This window comes from Calidris pugnax, unplaced genomic scaffold (genome assembly GCF_001431845.1).
Source record: "Calidris pugnax isolate Ruff unplaced genomic scaffold, ASM143184v1 scaffold244, whole genome shotgun sequence".
Classification (NCBI taxonomy): Eukaryota; Metazoa; Chordata; class Aves; order Charadriiformes; family Scolopacidae; genus Calidris; species Calidris pugnax.
This window is the reverse complement of record NW_015091141.1, coordinates 1,429,648-1,452,166: the sequence shown is the minus strand read 5'-3', so window position 1 is coordinate 1,452,166 and position 22,519 is coordinate 1,429,648. Positions and strand designations below refer to the sequence as shown.

The 22,519-nt window shown below is 51.8% G+C and overlaps 1 protein-coding gene across 2 annotated transcripts; it reads right to left on the bottom strand.

Moving 5' to 3' along the window:
- Positions 1–377: 377 nt before the first annotated feature.
- LOC106897803 lies at positions 378–18,943 on the bottom strand. Of its 2 annotated transcripts, XM_014958680.1 has the most exons (14): positions 18,913–18,943; positions 16,439–17,582; positions 12,467–12,683; positions 10,681–10,838; positions 10,237–10,338; positions 8,803–9,000; positions 7,880–8,439; positions 6,536–6,809; positions 5,641–5,851; positions 4,342–4,484; positions 3,407–3,520; positions 2,375–2,578; positions 1,623–1,716; positions 378–688 (listed from the first exon to the last, which is right to left on the bottom strand). In XM_014958680.1, the coding sequence occupies exons 2-14, from the start codon at positions 17,307–17,309 to the stop codon at positions 625–627; spliced, it is 3,210 nt and encodes a 1,069-aa protein (XP_014814166.1). In that variant the 5' UTR covers positions 17,310–17,582; positions 18,913–18,943; the 3' UTR covers positions 378–624. The 2 variants fall into 2 exon arrangements, with proteins under 2 accessions (XP_014814166.1, XP_014814167.1); XM_014958681.1 differs by lacking the exon at positions 3,407–3,520.
- Between the last annotated feature and the right edge of the window lie 3,576 nt (positions 18,944–22,519).

Here is a 22,519-nt window from a genome sequence, read left to right as displayed (position 1 = left end):
CTTTTTCTGGGCAGGACATCCTCACTGGCTGTGGTCCCTAGCAGCAAGGGCTCTCCCTGGTGTAGGCTGCTGGTGGCGCAGAGCTGCTCAAGCAGAGAGGGACACAATGTGGAGAAGCCCCTTGCCTGGAGAAGGGCTCAAGGGAGGGTGATGTACTTTCCCTGCAGCGGTGGAGTCCAAAGGGACTGGAAGCTCGACTTGCCTGCCAGGTGGAAGGGTCTGCTGAGGGGTGGCCTTGGTTCATCACCCAGCAGTGAATCTCGAGAGGAGACAGTAGGGAGTAGGAGTCCTCCCTCTGCATCAGCCAAGCAGGCTCCTTTCCTTCTGTCCACCACACTTAGCACAAACTTTGCCCAGAAGAAGAAGTTCTCAGCCTGTTTTTTTTGAATTCCTTTAGTCTGAGGTCAAAATTCAGAAGTGTAAAAATAATTCAGGTATTTGTATACACACACACGCATACACGCAGATCTGCATACACACACACACATATATATGTATAAATACATCTGGGCATTTTGGAGGTCCTTGCAGCAACCTCGGTAGGTGGGGGAGCTGGACAACCAGTCTGCCCCCCCCCACCCCCAGCGCTGTTAGACTCTATCTCTGCCACTGTGGCCAGGAGCATTAGGAGTCTGCTGCAATCTCCCAATGGTCATTCATTTCGATGTTGGTGTAATTTTGAGGATGTCTGAAAAGCAACAGACAAAGAAAAATGGAAGATCAGTTGCTCTGCTCTTTTGCACAAGGCAGCTAATCTGCATCTCATCTTTGCACTTAAAATGAAGGGGCTGGATGACCAGCCTTCAGCAGGCACAGAGTTTACTGAGATCTCCGTTAACATTTTGGAGAAAACAGGAGCAGAACACCTGCCATCACATGGCACGTACATCATGTACAACTCTGGTTTCTGAAAGAGATTCCCTAAACCCGACAAGGTTATTTTTAAAATTTCTTTTAAAAATACAACCTAAGTTTTCTATTCCCCAAACGTATTTTAAGAACTTTACTCATTTTGAACACTTGCACACCAGCACCCTATCCAATGATAAAAGAAGATCAGTAAAGGTTCATGGCAGTAAATCCCCCGGGCTGGTTAAATAGCCCACCTACTGTAATATTTATTTCAGACAAACATGCAGCCTGACTGTTAAGCTGCTGTTTGCCTGCTGACAACATTAGAAAATGCCAAGTAATTATTTAAAGTGGTGTATTGTTATAACGTGAAAACTGTTTCCATCAAGATAATCCTAAACTGTCTGTTCTTCCACCCCACTCTAAGAAAGAGCTCTTCCCTGTGTTCAAAGCAACATCCCACTGCCCCTTGCATGCCACGAGCCTTCAGCTTTCTGCTCTCCCACCACAGCACGTTGTAAGTAAGATTGATAGCCTTTACACTGTGCCCACTGACACGCCTAGCATTATCCATGGTTTTATTGGTGGTTATCTGAACCTCTAGCAGAACCTGGAGTCTGCCACATCAAAATCAAAGGTGCTTTGGATGCAGCATCTGAATGTAGGTGTTCGCCTGAGTGAAGGAGCAGGTCTCTGTGCAGCAATTAGAGAAGAAGCACTGGGGAAGGAGAGGGTGAGAGATGAAAGGCAGACGGGAAAGTGTTTCTCACCTTTTGATGAAGTAAAATGCCAGGCTGACGAACAAGAACACAAGCAGGAGACATCCCACGACAAACAGGGTGATTTTCCAGCCCTGGATGGGAGCTGAGGGTACAAAGGTAGAGACACACCATTGTAGCCATGACCTTTCCCAGCACAGGGTGCCATCAGGAGGGCACAGAATCAGAGGGTCACAAAATGGGTTGGGAGGGACATTTAAAGATAATTTAGTGCAACCCCCTGCCATGCACAGGGCCATCTTTCACTAGCTCAGGTTGCTCAAAGCCCCGCCCAACCTCACCTTGAACACTTCCAATGATGGGACACCCACAACTTCTCTGGGCAGTGACAGATTGGACTGTCCCAGCTTCCTGATCTGGAGAGTCACTCTTCCACCCACCCCGGCTGCACACCCCATGGTGTGCTGGCTCCAGCCTGGCTGCCAGTTGCTGCTCTGAGCAATTGGCCTTCTGGGCTGTGTGTCCAACAGCTCCAAAAACAAGGGGCTCTCTAGTGAAGCTCAGTCTCAGCAGAAGGTTTAGACACCCAAACTTCAAGTGGTATTGGCGGGACAGTACCCCATCACACCAGAGGAACCGACCACCACATTAACTCTCTTGTAATGACCCAACAGTTTCTAGAAGGCAGCTGTGTTTGGGAAGCATCACCAGAGGTCCCCTGTGGCTTGCCCTGCATTGCCTCTCTCATGTGGAGATGTGTCTTGATCTGGCCTCACATGATGTGATGGAAACCTCCTACTCACCAACACTGTGCAACACAGACGGTACATTTTTTGGGGCAACACACTCGGGACTGGTTTTCAGCACTCTCCCATCCACAGAAAAGGGGTGGGGGCTGGCCATGAAGCCTTGGTGCCAGGTCTTGATGGACTGCTGTTGCTCTGGCTCGCGAGCCCACACCTGGCCCCAGACCTTCACCAGGGAGTCCACGCACTTCAGGTTCAGCTCTGCGGAAAAACAACAGAGGGTCTTGGGGGTTGGAAACCCTCTGGCTGTTTGGGAACACATTGCTCCCATGACTTTAGGCCCAGCTCCAGTAATACCCTCCTGCTCTCAAGCTCTTCACCCTCTTCTCCCCACTGCTCTGAAATCACGCTGCCATGCTGTATCACAAGTAACATGAGCACACGCTCAACCTTTCTTTCAGTGACTAAAGGAACTCGGAGTTGTCGTCCCAACCCAGTAGAATACTTGGTACTGCACTTTGTAACTTTACAATCTCTATCCATTGGTGAGAGCTGTCTGAACTTGTTCAAAGGGTCCAAAAGGTGTTTGGGCAACTTTGTATGGCTGCAAAGCCCTCACTTCCTTACAAAACCCACCAAAAAATAGGAAAAAATTCTTCTCATCTCTTAAAAGTCCTTAAGACTTCTAGAAGTAGCTTTTTGGTCCAAGTCCTTTGAATAAGTATAGGACATGGAAGGAGTCTGACAGAGAAAGAGCTGAGAACCAGAGTGCTCTAGAGTGCAAATGGCTTTTTGCTTTGTGGGTTTAGGATATTCAGTTTGTCTGGAAGACATCTTAAGGCATCATCAGAGACTCCCATTCCTCACGGTCCCTCTAGCCTGCCCTTCCTCTAGCAAGCAGCCCGTGTCAGGCTCTCTCCTGCTCTCTTCACTGAAGTCCCATGTACCCACCGCTGCTCCTCCAGTTCCCCTCACTCGAGTGCAAGTCTGCAAGTTTGGCTTGAGAAGGGACCATCCTGATGACAAGCAGCTGTGGATGGGTGAGGGAGGAGGGCACTGCAAACCAGATAAGTGGAGCAGGGCACCAACCTTGCAGGTAGAGCTCAGAGATGCCACAGGAGCACTCCTCCTCTAGGGAGCTCACCAAGACCCTTCCCAAGCTTTCCAGCATCCTCCTGTGGTGCAGGGTCCACATGGAACAGTCTAAATGAAAAAGAGAGGTGGTTTTCTGGGTGCAGCTCCCAGCCATGTGCCCCTTCTAAAACACTTGGCTTCATGCCTGAGCTCAGGAGCAAATCTCCTCCAGGGCCTGCATCCCACCCTCCTCTGCAGACCATCCTCCTCTGACCCCGTCCTGCAGGGTCAGTCTTCACTTCTGGCCTTCTACCATCATGTATAGCAGATTCACTCCTTCACCAACCTCCCAGGGGAGTGGAGAAGAGGTATGCCCCACATGTCGCACCACATGGGCCAGTGCAGAGTGGTCTCTTGTGCTTGGAGAGAAGGGAGAGGTCCACTCCCTGCCCCTCAGGAGGCTGGAGGAGGAGGAATCTCCATTTCATTTTACCCAGATCTTGACCGCCCCAAGTGGATCCAAGCAGGGCCTTTACAGGGGTTGGCAAAGGGGCTGAGACAGGAGGGGTTGCTGGCAGTGTCCCTGATTTTGCCCCTGCCACCATGAGAGATCTGAGGGGGGCAGGGGGTGTTCCTGCCATTACTGCAAACCTAACTCTGCAGAAAGAAATCCCAAGAGCAAGGCTCAGCCCTGCCTGAGCAGAGATATCTCTAAAGATGTGGCCACCTTCATACAAGCAGATGCTGAAGCTGTGAGGGAGGCTGCCCTCTTCAGATGGCAGCATCACATCAACACGGGTGTCTGCACCAGCTCTGCCCCAGCACGTCCTCTTTCACGACCAGGAGGCAGCAAGTCCTGCCAGCATCTCCCTCCCATGCCACGGGAAGCCTTCTGTCCCCCAGCCCAGCCCTCCCACCCCGCACCAGTCGGGGCACCCAGCTCCACTCACTAGGTGTCAGGAAGCAGAGATGGAGATCCACCGCAAAGGTGTCCTGGGGACAGCTGTTCTGCAGACCAGGGGTAGGGTCCGAGATGGCAAACTGCAGCTCTGCACTGGCATTGCTGCCGGCGCAACGGCTCAGGGACACAGGCCTGTCCTCAAAAGAGAAGTCAGAGCTCACCAACACGACACACATATTTCTTCCCACCTTCAACCACAAATCCCTTGCGGGCTACAGTTCCTGACATTACTGGGGATGATGGAGAGTTTGCTGGAGCTGGTATCAACTCACAGAGCCATCACAGAGACAGGTCCAGCCAACCCCACTGGTTGGAGAAGACCTGTGCTTGGCCAGAGCAAACCTGTTTGGTCTGACTTGCTTCTATAGAGTAAGATTGCTGCCTCATTACAGCCAGCCTCCCAAAATTTAGAGTTTGTCCTCCAGGATGAGGAGTTTTCCAAGCTACACGATATCTGCCCCTGCATTTCACTACCCTAATTGCTTCCCTCCTCACACCAGGGCTTAGAAAATTGGTCACGGTGTGAGGAACCAGCTTTTCTGCATGTAGTCATTCAGGGTTGGACTGACATAGGCTGCCTAGTGTCAGCCCATGGGAGCTCTCCCAACAAACTGCTGCCCTCACCTTGGGAATAACCACCCTGCCAAGGTTTCAGCACAGGGTTTCTGCCAGCCAGAAGCCAGAGATCCATTGCCTGGGAAAACTGCGCATGTGGGGCCAGCTCTGTGCACGGGTGCTCATAGGGGAGGCTATGAATGCAGAACCTCCTGTCACTCCAGATGGGACAGGGAAGAAGAAGGCTTGAGAAGTACAGATTTCATTAACAGTGGTGATCCAGTGGACAGGAGGAACTCTGCTAGTATTCCCACCAAGAGAAAGGCTCAGCCCTCTCTGAGTCTGCCTCTAGCAAAAGGAATGTTGGGTTTTGTTTTGTTCTGCTGCTTACTGGGATATCCTTTTTTGTTTCATGTGTTGTTTGGTTTTTTTGTTGTTTTTTTTTTAAAGAAAAAGTTTGGCAAAGAAGCATGTATGGCTGCTATCAGTAAAGGCTGCATTCCTTCAGGTGACCCTGCACCTATCCCTCGGGCAATGGAGGAATGTTCAACTCCCTACACCAAGGGTGATGAAACATTTTCCACTGCAACCTCCTGCCCACCTCTCTGTTTTTTGTCACAGCACTGGTGAAGGATGCAGAAAAAGGCCACAAGCTCAGTGGCGTGCTATCCAGTGGCTCTGGGTGCAGGGAACACCCTGCTCTGGGTGCATTTTCCCAGAGAAGCGACCTCACCTGTCATCCTTGCAGGCCACAGCGTAAGATGGTCCAAGGAAGTCAAAGTGTCCTCCAGCTGTACTGGGCTCACATGTGTAAACTAAGGCATCCACCAAGTTCTCTGATGTTGCCTTTGTGCCATCAGGAATCAAGCTGGTGCTGTACACAGCAACAGCACTGGAGCCGTCACTAGCAGCAGAGATGTCCTTGAAAGTCAGGTTTGTCCCATCTGGAAATGCCAAGGGAATAAGAGGGGTGAACATCGAGATAGTGTTAGGCTGAGCCTTGAGCCTGAAAGGACAAGCTGGTAACAAGGAGAACTCCAAGAACAGAAATGGAAGACAAAGTAATGGTGATGACTGTGGCTAGGTAAAGCTGTAAAGAAGCAACTGCTTACTGTGAACACAGGTTTCCAAAAAGATCAAGGTTCTTCCAAGATGCACAGTCCTCTTCAAGCAACCCAGCCAGAATTTAAAGGTGAACAAAAAATAAAGACAAATGAAGGAAACACCACCTCAGGACCAGGAGGAGGCAGCAGCACTGCAGAGCCCAGTGAGCATCAGTGAACGTGGCATCAGTGAATGACCAGACACTCCTGGTGGACCCTGCTTCTCCTGAAAGCCTCCTTGTCTTGGTACTGGCGGGAGGAGCTTTCAGTGCTCCCGGTCCCTCTGCCCTGCACGGCGGTGCTCAGCAAGGGCACAGAGGAGGATTAAGCACCTTCTCAGCCGGAGCGTGATGGAACAGCCCAGGCAGAACAAAGGGTAAGAACAGGAATAAAGGACAGGAAAGGCAAGGAAGAGATGTTCTCCACGTCATGCACCCTCCTCCATCTCTTTCCTCAAAGCTGCTCAACCACCTGCCCATTTGTTTGAAGACAGACCACAAGCCAGGTCTATGCCATCAGCCTCACCGTGCCCGTCCCCCCTGTCCAGCGCAAACACGAACAGTCCAGTGGCTCCGATGGTGCCCCTCAGTGGGATGCTGGCATACACCTTGTCCTCCTTCCCTGAGAGGAAGACCAGGCTGAGCCCTCCCAGGCTGGTGCCAGGCTTCCCCTCCAGCTCAATGAAGTGGTAGGGGGTAGTGCTTTTGGCCAGGCACAGCTCGCTGATGCGGACGGCAGGAAGGACCAGCGCTGAGGAGCTGCTGCAGAAGTTCTCTCCCAGTGGTGTCACCGTGGTCACCTGCAGGGAGACACAAAAAATGCTGCCACCACTGCTGCTCCTGTTTCTTCAGGTGGAGTGATGGCTGCTCACAGCGTTACCTCGTTTGTGCCTCCCACGGCTCTCTAGTGAGGCCCAAAGTGTATGTGGTGGTTCTGCATCACACCAGCTGCTCCCAGGGTAGTCCTGACTGCAGGGTCCCATCACCACACATCCCATCACTGCCTTTGCTCCCACCCGCAGGACTAGGAACAATTATCTTTCCCTGCTCTCAGTAACACTTCTATACTTGTGTCTCCAGTCCACAGCATCACTTCCTTGCGGTCCTCTCCCACTGCAAACCTCCCTTCGAACGTGACTGTGGAGGCCACTCAGCACCTCCCTCCTGACAGCAGACCTCTTCTGCTTCTAGAGCAGTTTTGTCGTCCCAGTTTTGGGATGCCTGCTGAATCCCAGCAGGCATCAGCAGTGGGGCAGCAAGGTCCTCCCTTACCCAGCTTTGTGCCAGACAAGCATACATACTCTCTCATGTTCCTTTGAAATAAAAAGGAATGAATTAACACAAATCAATCACATCAGTGGTTGAGGCACATCCTTCTTACATGGGGCCCGCAGGACGCTGGGTTTCAGGGGTGTGATGTGCCGTACCACACATCCTGAAGATGGCACCATGTAAGTGGCAGTGAAGGGGTGGCTCCACACCTGGCTTGGGGTAACTTGACAGTCCAGGATGCTGCCCAAAGGCAGACTCCCCTGTTCTGAGGTTGGCAGCATGTGAGCTGTCTTCAGAGATCTCCTGGTTCTGAGTCATGCTGCACAGGGCAGGGAGCTGTTACCTGGCCAACAACAGGCAGGTGAAGGGGGTAGGGAGGTGAGAGCTGGTGAGAGCATCAGCAGATGGCAGGAGGTAGATGTGGCTCACCAGAACGCCTACTCTCCCAAATAAGGGACATACTGAAACATGATCACTGCCCTCCCAGTGGCTACGGATGGAGAAGGGATATCTACCCTCATAGTGACTATGGATGGAGAATGGACATCTGCCCTCTGAGTGACTATGGATGGAGAAAGGACATCTGCCATCAACCTACCTGGAAGCTGCTCTGGAGTTTTGCAGTCAGGCTGTGGCAGCGGCTCAGAGACTCATCCTCAGTGCTGTGAGAATCATTTTCATACAGGATGCTCTGCCCTGGTACCAGCACTTTGACCAGCTGGTGTGCCTTCTCTGGAATTCGAGATGTGTACACCACAGCGTCCACCAGCCCCTCTGCAGTCACGGCCATGTTGACTGTGTAGAGGGTGGTGTTGCTGTAGTAGAGAGCCACAGCATCCGCCCCATTCTGGATGGTGTTGGGGGGCAGCCTGATCATGGGTGCTGGGTGCACAGTGCTGCTCCCCACCAAGAAATAGCCCAGCTCATCTGTGTGGTGTCCAGACAGGTTGAACACCCGGTAGGCCCGGCTATTTTTACCGTTGTAGAGGACCAACCAGTATCCCTGGAGGTCAAAGCGTGCCTGTCCAGTGTAGAAGAGCTCAATGTACTCTGTATCCTCTGCTCCCCCTGGGTTGTCTGGGTTCACCTCATTGATTAGTAGCTTGGCCCCATGCACAGGAGGCTCTTGAGTCCCTTTTGGTATCTCTGATGGGACACCTTGGAAAGCAAAAATGTCATGAATATGGACCTAAGCACAGAGCCCCAGGGAAAAAACACAATGTTGTACACTATTTTCCTGGGGTGACACCAAATTCAGCAGAGGACTGAGAATGCTGGCTCAGATTTTTATCATCTGTGTGTTCCATACTCCTTAGAAGAGCCCTGGCAACACTCTGACTAACAACAGAGCTTGCAGCTATTCCAGAGAATGAGCATTATGGGCTCCAGTAACGATGGAATTGGAGGGGATCTTTGCCAGAGCTGGTGAAATGGAGGGAGGGACATCTCCCTCCTCTAGGACCCACATAGCCACCCTCAAACACATCATATGCCCCAACCTGCAAGAATGATGATCGGTACCTGGAAGCAACTCTGGCACATTAAAATCCTTGAAGCAGGAGCTTTCTACTGTGATGTTCCTTCTGTCAAAACTCACAAGTCTGGGTGTCTCTAGGAAGGTCTTGAAGGCTAGCAGCAGACTGCTCAGCTGGTCCTCTGACTTAGCAGTTAGCAGAGTGGTGAACACAAGGCCCAGGTCCTGGCAGACTGCCTTTGGCTCTGTAGAGGCAAGCAGAGACCTGCCTCAGTTTCTCCATGCCACCAAAGATCCACTTTCTCCTGTGAGAGACACAGAGCTCAAAGGCTCACCTCTACCACCGCTGCCCTCCTGGTCAGACTGACACAGGGCAGCTCATACCATTTGCAGAATCACAGAAATGTCAGAGTTGGAAGGGACCTTCTAGAGATCATCCAGTCCAACTCCCCTGCCAAGGCAGGGTTGCCCAGAGCACATCACTCAGGAGCATCCAGGCGGGGCTTGAAGATCTCCAGAGAAGGGGACTCCACACCCTCCCTGGGTAGCCTGTTCCAGGGCTCTGCCACCCTCACCAGGAAGAAGTTTTTCCTCATATTTGAATGGAACTTCCCATGTTCCAGCTTGTGCCCCTCGTCCTATCGCTGGAAACCACTGAAAAGAGTCTGACTCCATCCTCCTTCAACCCACTCTTTAGGTACTTGTAAACATAGGTAAGGTCTCCCCTCAGCCTTCTCTTCTCCAGGCTAAAGAGCCCCAGCTCTTTGAGCCTTTCCTCTTAAGGGAGGTGCTACAATCCCTTAATCATCTTGGTTGCCCTATGTTGCTCTTAATTGCCCTTAGTTGCTGTGAGCTGTGCCCATGCCAAGGGGCACCAAGTCACACAGCCCACCCAGACACTGTGCCCATCCCTTTGAAGCCTTGCAGTGCCAACAGCGAACAGAACAGTCCCTTTGGGCTGTGTCTGAACATAAGCTAAATATAACGCTGCTGACAATGCAGGCTGCAAAGTCATGGCTCCTCTTCATGTGTCCGCCTGTGCTCATCACGCTTGTGCACTAACCTAAAAGGGATATCAGAAAAGCAACACAGGCCAGTAGGGCCACTCACATATCTTCTGCAACTTGGCTTAGTTCATATGGATCATAAAGTCAAGTGGGCAACAAACTCCTAGTAAGATGTCAACCCTGTTGCCGTATCTGTCTGACTGCAAATGCTCAAGGCCAAAATAGCTGGTGGTCTGCAGATGAGCACTGATGTGTGTTGGTGGAGCTGCAGATGGAAGCACCCTGCAGAACATGCAAGAACAGGACCATGCTCTGCCTAAAACTTGATATTTCTGTCATTAGAATCAAGGTCAAATTAGCTGCAATCCAAGCCAGGAGGATGCAATGCAACAGGAATCACAGGGCTGAAAATCAGAAGTGAATGGGCATTAATGACTGGTGGTCCCTGGACTGCCCTGGTCCAGCCTAGCTCACCTTTGAAGTAGGCAGCAGTGACTCCACAGCTGCAGGATGCATGAAGGGCCTGGACCAGAGTCATCAGGATCTCTTCCAGCTTCAGGAGCCACTCCTGGCAATCTAGGAAACAAAAAGCCAACTGTTACCCAGCCAGTGCGACCTCAGTCACGGGATCCAGCTCATTCTGGGATGGGTGCAGATCAGCTCCTGCTTATCACTCAGAGGGCCCAAAGAGGCTTCACTTCACCCCAAGCAGTTGGGTGTAGGAATCAAGACTGGAGAAGCTCAGCCATGGGTTGCTGCATAGAAAAATATTGCAGAAAATTGTTAGCTGTCCTAGCTGTGTTTCCTTTGGTTCATGCGCCCCAGCGTGACTCTGGAAGGTCGTCCTGGACAGCTCTGGCTTTGTGCAAGTGCTCTTGTCCTTAGGAGGTCCTGCTTATAGAAGCAGAAATAACCCACCTGTTACACGAAGGCAGAAGGAGAGAGTCTGGCTGAAGCGCTTGCTGGGGCACTCATTGAACTTGCCAGGGGTGGGCCTGCTGAGGACGTAGGACAAGGAGTCCCGGGTCACAGAGCAGCAGTTGCACTGGCTCATGGACACATCTCCCAGCTGGTGCCTGCAAGAGATAGACATGTAAATGAAAGAAAACGTGGCCTGCCAGCCTGAAACCTGAGTGCTCTTCACCCATCCAGTCACAGCTGCCTGCACCAGAGGATGAACCATGCACTTACAGTCTTCTCCCTTCACAAGGTTTGGAGAGATATCCCATCCCCACTAGTACCTCCTTGTCTCAAAAAAAAAAAGCCTAAGAGCTCACTAAATCTTGAGAGAGAAGAGCACAGGCTTCATCCAACCCTTTATTTTTGAGAACTGGCTACTTTTATGACTGATCTGAAGACAGGCAAGATAGTACAGACACACTCGTTCTCAGCCTGGGACCACTGGGAAGAATGATGGAGTGCAACTAGAGAAAATGAAAGGCAGAACCTGTGATTGAAATGCCTGACCAGTGCAAGGGCCCTCAACTCAAGCTGAAGACCATGATTGGGCATGATTGGGTGTTGGACTAGATGACCTTTAAAGGTTCCTTACAACCCAAACTATTCTGATTTCACAAAGCCCCACTGTTAGGAGCTGCACAAAGCAGAGCTGCTCAGAGCTCCTCACGGAAGGAGACCATGTCCTTACAGGACAAGTGCAGGTTTTGTCTCACAAGAAGGAGGAAGATGAGCAAAGGAAGGAATAGGAATACGCTGAGTATTGAGTGATGAGTGATGAACATGTCATGGGTTCATGACAGGTTCCTGATGTCATGAAAGGGTTCCTTACAACCCTTTCCTGATGCAGTTGACTCCAATGGTCATCTCAAATGGTCTTTTCCCAGGCCCATCCAGAAAGAAATCTCCTTTAGCTACAAAAGCCAGGATGTTGGTATTTAGTTGATAGTTATACACTGAGGTCAAATCTGCTGCTTTGCTGTCAAAACCACAGTCAAGAGCTTGCCCAGATTTTTTTTGCTTAGTGCCTGGTTCTACACACCCCACTCCATCTTCACGTGCACGGCACCTCAATGCCTCTGCTCCTCCGCCTGCTCCACTGTCCTTTACCCACTCTGTTGCCCTCTTCCTCCCATTAGTAGAACATGCCTAAAATGTGAAGGAAGCAGTTCTCGTATCTCACAAAAGCCTGAGGTTACTAACCCAGAAAGACAAAAAAGAAACCCCAAACCCAGAAAGAAAGTGGCTCAACTCAGAATGAACAGTAACCCTGCTTCCAGTCCTTGGTCTGGATGAAGCAGGGCAGGAATTTCCTCCTGGATCAGGTGAGCGATATTGAAGTCCCTCCCTTGTCCCTCCCTTGTCCTCATTTTGACCTGAACTTAAAAAAAAACTTATCCTGTTGAAAGCAGTACTGGAAAATGTATTATATTGACCATTACACTTTTTAAAACAATACATTTTAAATTATAAAAATTATAAAATAATAACCAGCAATCATTTACTCAGAAAGTTTCTCCTCAAGTACTTTATTCTACAGCTGTGCAGCTGCACCAGGACTGCTGTGGTGAGGGTGACACCTACAAATCCAGCCCAGGGAGTGGAAAAAGGATGAGAATCAATGCCACCATGAGGAGACCCTGGTCTGGAGGTGGTGCTTGTCTTACAGTCCTCACCAGAGTTTGTGACAGCAGGCAAGGGTGAATCTGCTGCCATACTCTCCTCCCAGCCCTGCCCAGCCTCTCACCGCTTTTCCTCGTAGGCAGGTCTGCCAGGGGTCAGGGTCTCCAGCAGCTCAGGGTTTGGTTCCTCATTGCTTGTGTACACGAAGGCATCCAACAGGCCGGTCATCGGCAGCGCCTTCCCCAGGACAAAACTGCTGCTGTTTCCTCTGTAGAGGGCAATGGCATTAGGGCCACCTCTGAGGACAGGACGGGTAGTGTTCTCTGGGAATGGCAGATCCACTGCACGCCAGGAAGGAAAGGAACAACAGTGGCACATAAGCAACACATGAGCGATGCCCACCATGTATGAAACCAGCATCTCTTCAGTCCTGGACAGCAGGACGCAGGAACTCAGAAAGTGCCTGAGTTCGTCTGGTTATTGCAGGTTTGGCATCCGCTGCCCCATGTTTTGGCTCACTAACATTTCTCACATTTGCTCAGCCTGAATTTCCCCATTTCTGGCCAGATTCACAGTGTGGAAGAGGCTGGCGGAGAAACCTGAGTAGTTTTCCCTGCTACTTTGGTTTTGCAAACAGAGAAGCTGATTTATGCGTAGGCAGGGAAACTGGAAAGCAGGCGCTGGTGTGACTTTGTCTACAGTAAAGTCAATTTTTAATTCTAAAAGAGATATGCAAAATCCATTAACCTTTCAGGAAGCTGCTGCTTTAATAAGATACAAAAGTATTTAAGAATTTACTTTTTTTCCCCTAGCATTTAACATTCCCTAGTTTTTACAAACACAAACACTCTACAATACATACACATATATACACACATAAACAGCAAAGGCCCAAGACAACAGCACACAGAATTAAGGCTGAGGTTTGGTGGAGATTTCCAATTTCATGAGCTTCCCAATTTCCTTCCTTGTATTTACTGTTCCTTCACAAGCTATTTTCCCAGCACCCAGTAGGAACTGCTGAGGCTACTAAAAAGCAGCAGACTGCTGCTACCTCAATACTTCTCCCTATGTAAATGGCTTCAGGGAACAAAATTAAAGGAGGAACCACATGACAGACACTGGGGTAAGGAGAACTGGTTACTCCTTGAGAAGTGCTACCAGGGCACCTGCACATTAAGGGGGAGTCCTGTACCTTAGCCCTGAGGCATCCCTGTCCATGGGACTGGTTTTCCCCTGCCTGGCTAATCTGGTGGCCTTCTATGGTGGAGCAACTGTGTTGGAGGATAAGGGAAGAGCAACTACTGTCATCTATCTTGACTTCTGCAAGGCCTTTGATATTGACACAACATCCTTGTCTCTGAATTGAAGAGATATGGGTTTGATGGATGGACTATTCAATGGATCAGGAATTGGCTGGATGGCTGCATCCAAAAAGTTGCAGTCAACAGATCTATGCCCAAATGGAGACAAGTAACAAGAGGTGTCCCTCAGGGGTCCATATGGTTCAATATCTTCATTAATGACACAGGCAGTGAGATTGAGTGCACCATCAACAGATTTGTGGATGACACCAAGCTGAGTGGTGCAGTTGATACACTTGAGGGATGGGATGCCATGCAGAGGGACTTTGACAGGTTGGAGGAGTGGACCCATGTGAACCTTCTTAAGTTCAGCAAGGCCAAGTGCAAGGTCTTACACCTGGGTCAGGGCAATCCCCAGTATCAGTAGAGACTGGGAGATGAAGGGATTGAGACCAGCCCTGTGGAGAAGGACTTGGGAATACTGGTGGATGAAAAACTGGACATGAGCTGGCAACATGGGCTGGCAGCCCAGAAAGCTGTCCACACCCTGGGCTGCATCCCCAGCAGCGTGGCCAGCAGGGTGAAGGGGGGGATTCTGCCCCTCTGCTCCACTCTGGGGAGACCCCCCCCAGTGCTGCCTCCAGCTCTGGGGCCACCAACAGCAGAAAGACATGGAGCTGTTGGAGCAGGGCCAGAGGAGGCCACAAAAAATAATCCACGGGCTGGAAGAACCTCTCCCATGAAGACAGGCTGAGAGAGTTGGGGTTGTTATGCCTAGAGAAGAGAAGGCTCCAGGCAGACCTTATTGGGCCCTTTCAATACTTAAAGGGGGGTTATAAGAAAGATGGAGAGGGACTTCTTACCAAGGTCTGTACTGATAGCACAAGGGGTAATGTTTTTAAACTAACAGAGAGGAGGAAGAAAAGTTTTACGATGAGGGTGGCGAGATGCTAGAACAGGTTGCCCATAGAAGTGGTGGATATTCCATCCCTGGAGATGCTAAAGGTCAGGTTGGAAGGGGCTTTGAGCAACCTGGTCTAGTGAAAGATGTCCCTGCTCAGCAAGTGGGGTGGAACTAGATGATCTTTAAAGGTACTTTGCAACCCCAACCATCCTGTGATTCATTTAAAAGTTTTCGTACTGGCATCTGTCAAGGGAGGACTTTTGCTCCACTGCTCTCACAGCTTTAAGTTCTCTGCAGTGACAGGCAGACAAGCCTTACAAAGACAACCCTAACATCAGGACCGTTTTAAGAATGCCTGTCCCAAATTTAAAGTGTTCAGGTTAAATCAAGTGGTGAAATTCTCACAGGGTGCTCATCATGGAGTCACTATAAAAGTATCCTAAGTATCCTTTTAAGATGATTAAAATGTAATCCCAACAGTGTCGTTGGGTGTTTTGGGGGTAAAACTTTCCACAGAAATGTGTGCTTGAGACATCTTGACAAAGCCTTATTGAAAAAAAATGCCAAAGTGTGTCTCCAGTCACCTTCTTGACTTTAGTGAGCCTTGAGGAACAGCTAAACATAATCCTTAGAAATTCCCTGCTTAGTCTGCAAGCTGCTTGTTCTCTCCCATTGCTTTCTTTGAACCCCCTTGGCTTACTGACTGCTAACAGCCCCAGCCCATCCAGAGGTGAGAGCAGAGCACCTTTCCTGGTGAGAGAAGCAGAGCTCAAGTGGACAATCAGCTCTTCTCCTTGGGGTGAGAGAGAACTTTTAATTGTGAAAAGGAGCTCAACTGCTTTTAAAAAAATTTTTAGTTGCAAAAGTATTTTAATTTTTATGGGAACCAGCTTTGTAGGGGATGAATATACTCCCTGACTCAGAAATCATGAGTCAGTGAATTACACAAGACATCTGCACAGTCAGCGCCTCCAGCTGCCAAAATCTTCTTTTTTTGTGCCCAAAATAACGAGACATTTCTTCCTCCTCCAGTGGCCTGGAAGAAATTTTGAACATTGGGAGGAAGTTCAGATCACAGCTTCACACAGCTGATACACGGTGACCTACATTTGCAGGTGGCGTGATGGAAGAAAAGCCCTTGTGCTTTCTGAGACGAGCGTCTGTATGCTGTGAATGACTGTGAAGTTACACACAGAGAAGGGAGACACTTCAAGGAGATGTGGCGCAGTGCCCTGGGCAGGCTGGCCATGGGGCTGGAAGCAGAACTGCATCCTCCTGAGGAGCAAAGGCACACGTGGGCTTCTGACCACCACAAGGTCCCTCATCCGGAGCTCTGCAGGTCTACAGCGCTGTGAGACAAATGGCTTCCACGTGTTTGTCCTAAACCCAACTCCTTCTACCTTCTTTTGATGCCCCAAAGGGGCACCAGTACCAGTGGAAAGAGTAAGCAAGGGATTCCTGTCCATGTTCTTCAGGCTACCAACATTTCTGAATCCTCTGTCAGGGCCCTCCTAAGCTTTCCCTTTTCTAGGCGAACTTAGTTATTTCTTCTGTGGACGCATTTCTAGAGCACTATCCATCCTAGCTGACCCATACAAGACAAAACAAGACACAAGCAAACCATGAATTTAAACAGTGGCATAAAAGATGGCCTCCATTCTTTCTTTTTCTCCTAATAATGTCTTATATTTAATGTATTTGATATAATTCCTTTTCCAATAATTGGCAACATTTTATTTGCTTTTTTATCTGCCACTGAATTCTGAGTCATATTTTTACCAATCTCTTAGGATGACAAACAACAATAACAGCCAACAGCGTCCTCCAGCCCCAAACTCACCTGATAGCTCCCCCAGCTCTGAGGTAGCCTTCAAAATGCAGTCCTTACCTGGGGTTTTGCTTTGTGCTGGACCGATCAGAAGCAGCCCATCCAGTGAGGTTTTGCCATAAACATCCATGGTGAAATAAATGTCTTTGGTCCGACCATCAATCAGCACCAGAACAATGTCTCTCAGCAGGGTGGAGCGGGGACCCTGAAGCTCTATGAACTCGAACTCTTCGGAAGAAGAGGCAGGAAGGACCTCACTGATCAGGACAGCAGATGCATTCAGCTGAGAAGTTAGGATGCAGTGGTTGTCTGTGCCTGGGGTGGGCATGGCCACTTGAAAGATCCACTGAGAATCTGCCCCACGGCACCTTTCTATGGACTCATCCATGGTCCTGAAGGTGGAGTCCTCCAGGAAAGCATCTCTGCCAGGGGTGAGTACCCTGACCAGCGTGTCTGCTCTGTCCGTCTTCTTAGTCTTATGGACCAAGGCATCCACTAGTCCATAATTTGTGACACCCATGCCCTCCTTGTAGTTCCCTTTTCCATAGTAGAGAGCAATGGCATCAGGGCCATTCTGGATAGTGTTCTTAGGAATAACAATAGCAGGGTTCACAGAAGAGGAGCCAATGAGAAAGAGCCCTTGGCTATTAGTAACTTTGCCCTGGAGGTTTAAAACTTTGTAGGCTTGGTTTCCATTGCCATTGTAGAAGACCAGATAGTAGCCATCCAAGCGGGCTGTTTGACCGCTGGTGTGATAGAGCTCCACAAACTCTGAAGTGTCCTCTCCTGGGCTGTCAGCATTGACTTCATTAATCAACAGGCTGTGCTCTGTTTTCTGGTCCCTGGGGTTTTTTATGAGATTCTGAGCAGCAACCTTGGGAAACCAGATGTATACAAGTACCATCAGTCCAACCAGCCAGATATCTCCCATGATGAAGGCTGGGATTTTTCTTTCAGTTCAAATCTAGAGGAGATTCAAACCTCCACAAATGGAGCACAGAAATAGCCACAAATAGAGCAGAGAAGGAAACTGCCACCCCTTGGCTGTCGCAGGACAGCAATGCAAGGCCTCCAGCCTGGGTGCTGACCGGCCGAGGCAGGCACACTTCTTCAGGGAGTTCTGTTTTGCAAAGCAAAGCGGCAATCTCCCCAAAATCAGACTGAGAAGGATATGGCTTGAACAAGAGATTTCCCAGCTCAGCTCCTTTAAAAGTCAGGGACAGGACAGGAAGGGGGAGAAAAGAAGAATCTTGTTAGGAAACAGAGAAACACACCAGAGACATACAACAGCCTTAAAGCCCCATAATTTTTCCTCTCTGTGTTTCTTCAGAGGTTTATCAAGATGTGTAACAGTGGCTGCAACGGGACAAAGCCAGCAGTTTTCAGTGTTCAAAACTGAGACTTGTGTGAACACTGAAAGTTTTACAGTGTCTGTGTTAACAGCTAGTTCCCCGAGTCCAATTTCTTCCATGGGAATTAACACAACATGGCATGAAAGATGATAGCAACCATCTTCTCCATCAAGGTGAAGGTGGGGAAGGTGGGGACAGATGGGTTTGACCGGACTCTTGTTGCAGGTGTCACAGAGTGGCTCCACTGACCAGCACACCAACCAAGCCTGCTGCAGCTCTGGAGATGCAGAGTGAGTCTGCGGAATAAGCAGTGGGGAGGAACCGACAATTTAAGACACTTGAGACATCTCCTCACAAACAGGAGGGAACTGCAATATCTCCAGAGTGAAGCCGACAGCGATTCCATGCAAGAACAGACCCCGATGGTGGGAGAGGTGACCCTGAGCCACTCTGCCCATAACGCCTTCCCTTCTGCTGTCCCCGGCAGCCCTGAAGCTCATCTGCTCCCAAGCTCCAGGGTATGGAGAAACACACACAGGCCTCCACCCCACGGGACCAGCCCCGGCCCTGCTCTCTCTTCCGTTAGATGGTCACTATCAAAAAAGTTCTCCGTTCTCCTTCAGGCACAGTTCATCCCCAAAATCACCATCAACATCTGGCAAACTCTTGCTTCTGCCCCGCCTCCACAGAAAAAGAGACTGCACCAGCTTCTCCTGCCCCAGCCCGGCCTCTCGGCTGCCCTATTGTCACGATTTTCCCCCATTTCAGTTAAAGGCAGGAGGAAGAACACACGGGGGAGCTCCTGGCCAGGAGCGTGCGCGGGACGGGGGGAAACCCCGCAGACAGCGGAGAAAACTGCGGGGAAAAAATCCAATGTCCCCTCCAGCTGGAGAAACCGGCAGGGACCCCCGGAGCGGCAGGGACCGAGCGGCGACCCCCGGCAGCCCCCTGCCCCCTCTGCGAGGCGGGGAGCGACAGGGACGGGGATGGGGTCAAGCCTCCGCCCCGTCCGGGAAGGCTGTCGGCGGGGCTCCGCGGAGCGGGGCTTCAGGGCTCTGCCCGGTACCGCCCCCCGCGCACCCCCCGCGCCGAGCAGAGAGCGGGGCCGTCCCGGGGGTCCCGGGTCCCGGGTCCCGCTCGGTCCCGCCGCCCCGCACACTCCCCGCCGCCCCGCACACTCACCGCCGCTCGCCGCCACCGCCGCTCGCCGGGGCCGCACCGGGGAGGGGAGGGGCGGGGCGGGGGAGGAGGGAGAGCCATCCACGGGGCTCCAGCCCCAAAATAAGTTCCCTCCTCTCCGTGTCCCAGAAAATCCTCCTCCGGTTCTTGCCAGCTCTTCTCCGGGGCGGGATGGACGGACGGGCAGAAGGATGGAAAGATGGCCAGCTGGCGTCCAGTCACGAGTGGTGTCCCACAGGGCTCAGTACTGGGGCCAATTCTCTTTAACATCTTTATCAATGATCTGGACGAGGGGATCGAGCGCACCCTCAGTCAGTTCGCAGACGACACCAAGCTGGGTGGCAGTGTTGATCTGCTGGAGGGTAGAGAGGCTCTGCAGAGAGATCTCGACAGGCTGGATCGATGGGCCGAGACCAACAGGATGAGGTTCAACAAGGCCAAGTGCCAGGTCCTGCACTTGGGTCACAACAACCCCATGTAGCACTACAGGCTGGGGGCAGAGTGGCTGGAGAGCTGCCTGGCAGAAAAGGACCTGGGGGTGTTGGTGGACTGTGGGCTGAACAGGAGCCAGCAGTGTGCCCAGGTGGCCAAGAAGGCCAACAGCATCCTGGCCTGTGTCAGGAACAGCGTGGGGAGTAGGGCCGGGTCTGGAGCACAAGTCTTATGAGGAGAGGCTGAGGGAGCTGGGGGTGTTCAGCCTGGAGAAGAGGAGGCTGAGGGGAGACCTTATTGCTCTCTACAACTACCTGAAAGGAGGGTGTAGAGAGATGGGGGTCGGTCTCTTCTCCCAAGTCACAGGTGACAGGACAAGAGGAAATGGCCTCAAGTTGCGCCAGGGGAGGTTCAGGCTGGATATTAGGAAAAATTTTCTCACCGAAAGGGTTATCAGCCCTTGGAATGGGCTGCCCAGGGAGGTGGTTGAGGCACCATCCCTGGAGGTGTTCAAAAGACGGGTTGATGTAGTGCTGGGAGGGATGGTTTAGTGATGGTGATGCTTCTTGTTTGTTGTGTGGGTGTCTATTTTTGTCAGTTAGGTTGACGGTTGGACAAGATGATCTTTAAGGTCCCTTCCAACCTAGAAGATTCTGTGATTCTATGGATGGATGTTTACCAGTTGTGTGTCCATCCCCCCACCCCACTGAACTCCCCAGCCAGGACCAGCAGTATGGCTGTGCTGGAGGACATAGTGTCTCTCCTTGCAGCAGCCTCAGAGGTTGAACCAGGAGCTGGAGGGCTGCATGGTAGTGCTGGAGGCTGTGTCCAGCCTGCCCCAGTGGCAGTGGCAGGACTTTTCCCACAGGACTGGTCCCTGCAGCCTCCACAAGCCATGGTGCTCCCTTTCCACTGCGCAGGATCCAGTGCCCAGCCTGCCTGCACGGAGAACAACAAATACGGCTGCGCATCTCCCAGCACGCCTGGCTGGGGGGGGGGCTTCACCACCCCCAGCCCCCAAGTTGCGCTAGGATCTTGCTCACTGGGACTTGCCTGGCCTTCCTCTGCCTCCCCATCAGCTCCCGGGTCCTCATGGGGCTGCCCAATCCCCCTTCCCTGGATTTCCCTGTGGGGAGACCCATGTGCTTCCTGTCCTACTCCACCAGCCCCGGGGACTCAGTGGGAGGAGGAGGTCCCAGAGATCCCACTTTGGGCTGGACTGGGTGCCAAACATCCATTTGACAAAGCAGCTGCTCTCGCAGCTGGGGCAGATGTGGGCTCCTGCTCATGACTCAGCAGCCTAACATCTTCCTCTCTCTTGTAACTGGAAACCAGTGGCTCAGAGAAAGGGGGAGCTCTGCCAGAGGGGCTGCATTTGCCCCAGGTCTTGCTGGCTGGTCTGGGGGAACCTGTGCCCCCACAGCCCCAGCATCTTCATGGGATCTGCAGTTACTCCTGGAGGAGAGGCTGCACTGCAAGGAGCAGGATGTGCACCCCGGGGAGGGAGACGTTGGCAGTATGAGCCACAGACTCCATCCGGCGCAGACTTGGCAGCGTCTGTGTCCCCACAACAGCTCGGGGGCAGTTCCCACCCGGGGCCCGAGCAAAAGGAGCTCCCCAAGTGCGCAGAGCTGATTGCTGGGGCTGAGCACTCGGTGTGGCTGCTCAGCCACAGGGTAGCAAAGGCAACACTGTTCCTCCTGACAGGGTTTATTCAGTTGAACTATCATATTTTGGAGACATTGTGTTTATGCAATCATGGAATTACAAAGGGTGGAGGAGGGCTGTGGGGAGAGGAAACACCCTCACCCAGAAGGGCCCTGACTCATCCCTTGCCGGGATCCACATGGCACAAGTGACTCCCCATCATGCCTGCGGGGTCCAGAGAAGGGCGACAAAGATGGTGAGGGGTCTGGAGCACAAGTCTTATGAGGAGAGGCTGAGGGAGCTGGGGGTGTTCAGCCTGGAGAAGAGGAGGCTGAGGGGAGACCTTATTGCTCTCTACAACTACCTGAAAGGAGGGTGTAGAGAGATGGGGGTCGGTCTCTTCTCCCAAGTCACAGGTGACAGGACAAGAGGAAATGGCCTCAAGTTGCGCCAGGGGAGGTTCAGGCTGGATATTAGGAAAAATTTTCTCACCGAAAGGGTTATCAGCCCTTGGAATGGGCTGCCCAGGGAGGTGGTTGAGGCACCATCCCTGGAGGTGTTCAAAAGACGGGTTGATGTAGTGCTGGGAGGGATGGTTTAGTGATGGTGATGCTTCTTGTTTGTTGTGTGGGTGTCTATTTTTGTCAGTTAGGTTGACGGTTGGACAAGATGATCTTTAAGGTCCCTTCCAACCTAGAAGATTCTGTGATTCTATGGATGGATGTTTACCAGTTGTGTGTCCATCCCCCCACCCCACTGAACTCCCCAGCCAGGACCAGCAGTATGGCTGTGCTGGAGGACATAGTGTCTCTCCTTGCAGCAGCCTCAGAGGTTGAACCAGGAGCTGGAGGGCTGCATGGTAGTGCTGGAGGCTGTGTCCAGCCTGCCCCAGTGGCAGTGGCAGGACTTTTCCCACAGGACTGGTCCCTGCAGCCTCCACAAGCCATGGTGCTCCCTTTCCACTGCGCAGGATCCAGTGCCCAGCCTGCCTGCACGGAGAACAACAAATACGGCTGCGCATCTCCCAGCACGCCTGGCTGGGGGGGGGGCTTCACCACCCCCAGCCCCCAAGTTGCGCTAGGATCTTGCTCACTGGGACTTGCCTGGCCTTCCTCTGCCTCCCCATCAGCTCCCGGGTCCTCATGGGCCTGCCCAATCCCCCTTCCCTGGATTTCCCTGTGGGGAGACCCATGTGCTTCCTGTCCTACTCCACCAGCCCCGGGGACTCAGTGGGAGGAGGAGGTCCCAGAGATCCCACTTTGGGCTGGACTGGGTGCCAAACATCCATTTGACAAAGCAGCTGCTCTCGCAGCTGGGGCAGATGTGGGCTCCTGCTCATGACTCAGCAGCCTAACATCTTCCTCTCTCTTGTAACTGGAAACCAGTGGCTCAGAGAAAGGGGGAGCTCTGCCAGAGGGGCTGCATTTGCCCCAGGTCTTGCTGGCTGGTCTGGGGGAACCTGTGCCCCCACAGCCCCAGCATCTTCATGGGATCTGCAGTTACTCCTGGAGGAGAGGCTGCACTGCAAGGA

Bases quoted from the DNA above. Each gene is read 5' to 3' on its own strand.
- LOC106897803 (XM_014958680.1), bottom strand. From the start codon at position 17,309: ATGGGAGATATCTGGCTGGTTGGACTGATGGTACTTGTATACATCTGG. The intron at 10,839-12,466 runs GTGAGAGGCTGG...TATCTCTTGCAG, and splicing joins CCTGCCTACGAGGAAAAGCG to GCACCAGCTGGGAGATGTGT. The intron at 2,579-3,406 runs GTTGGTGCCCTG...GTTTTTCCGCAG, and splicing joins CTCTGAGCTCTACCTGCAAG to AGCTGAACCTGAAGTGCGTG.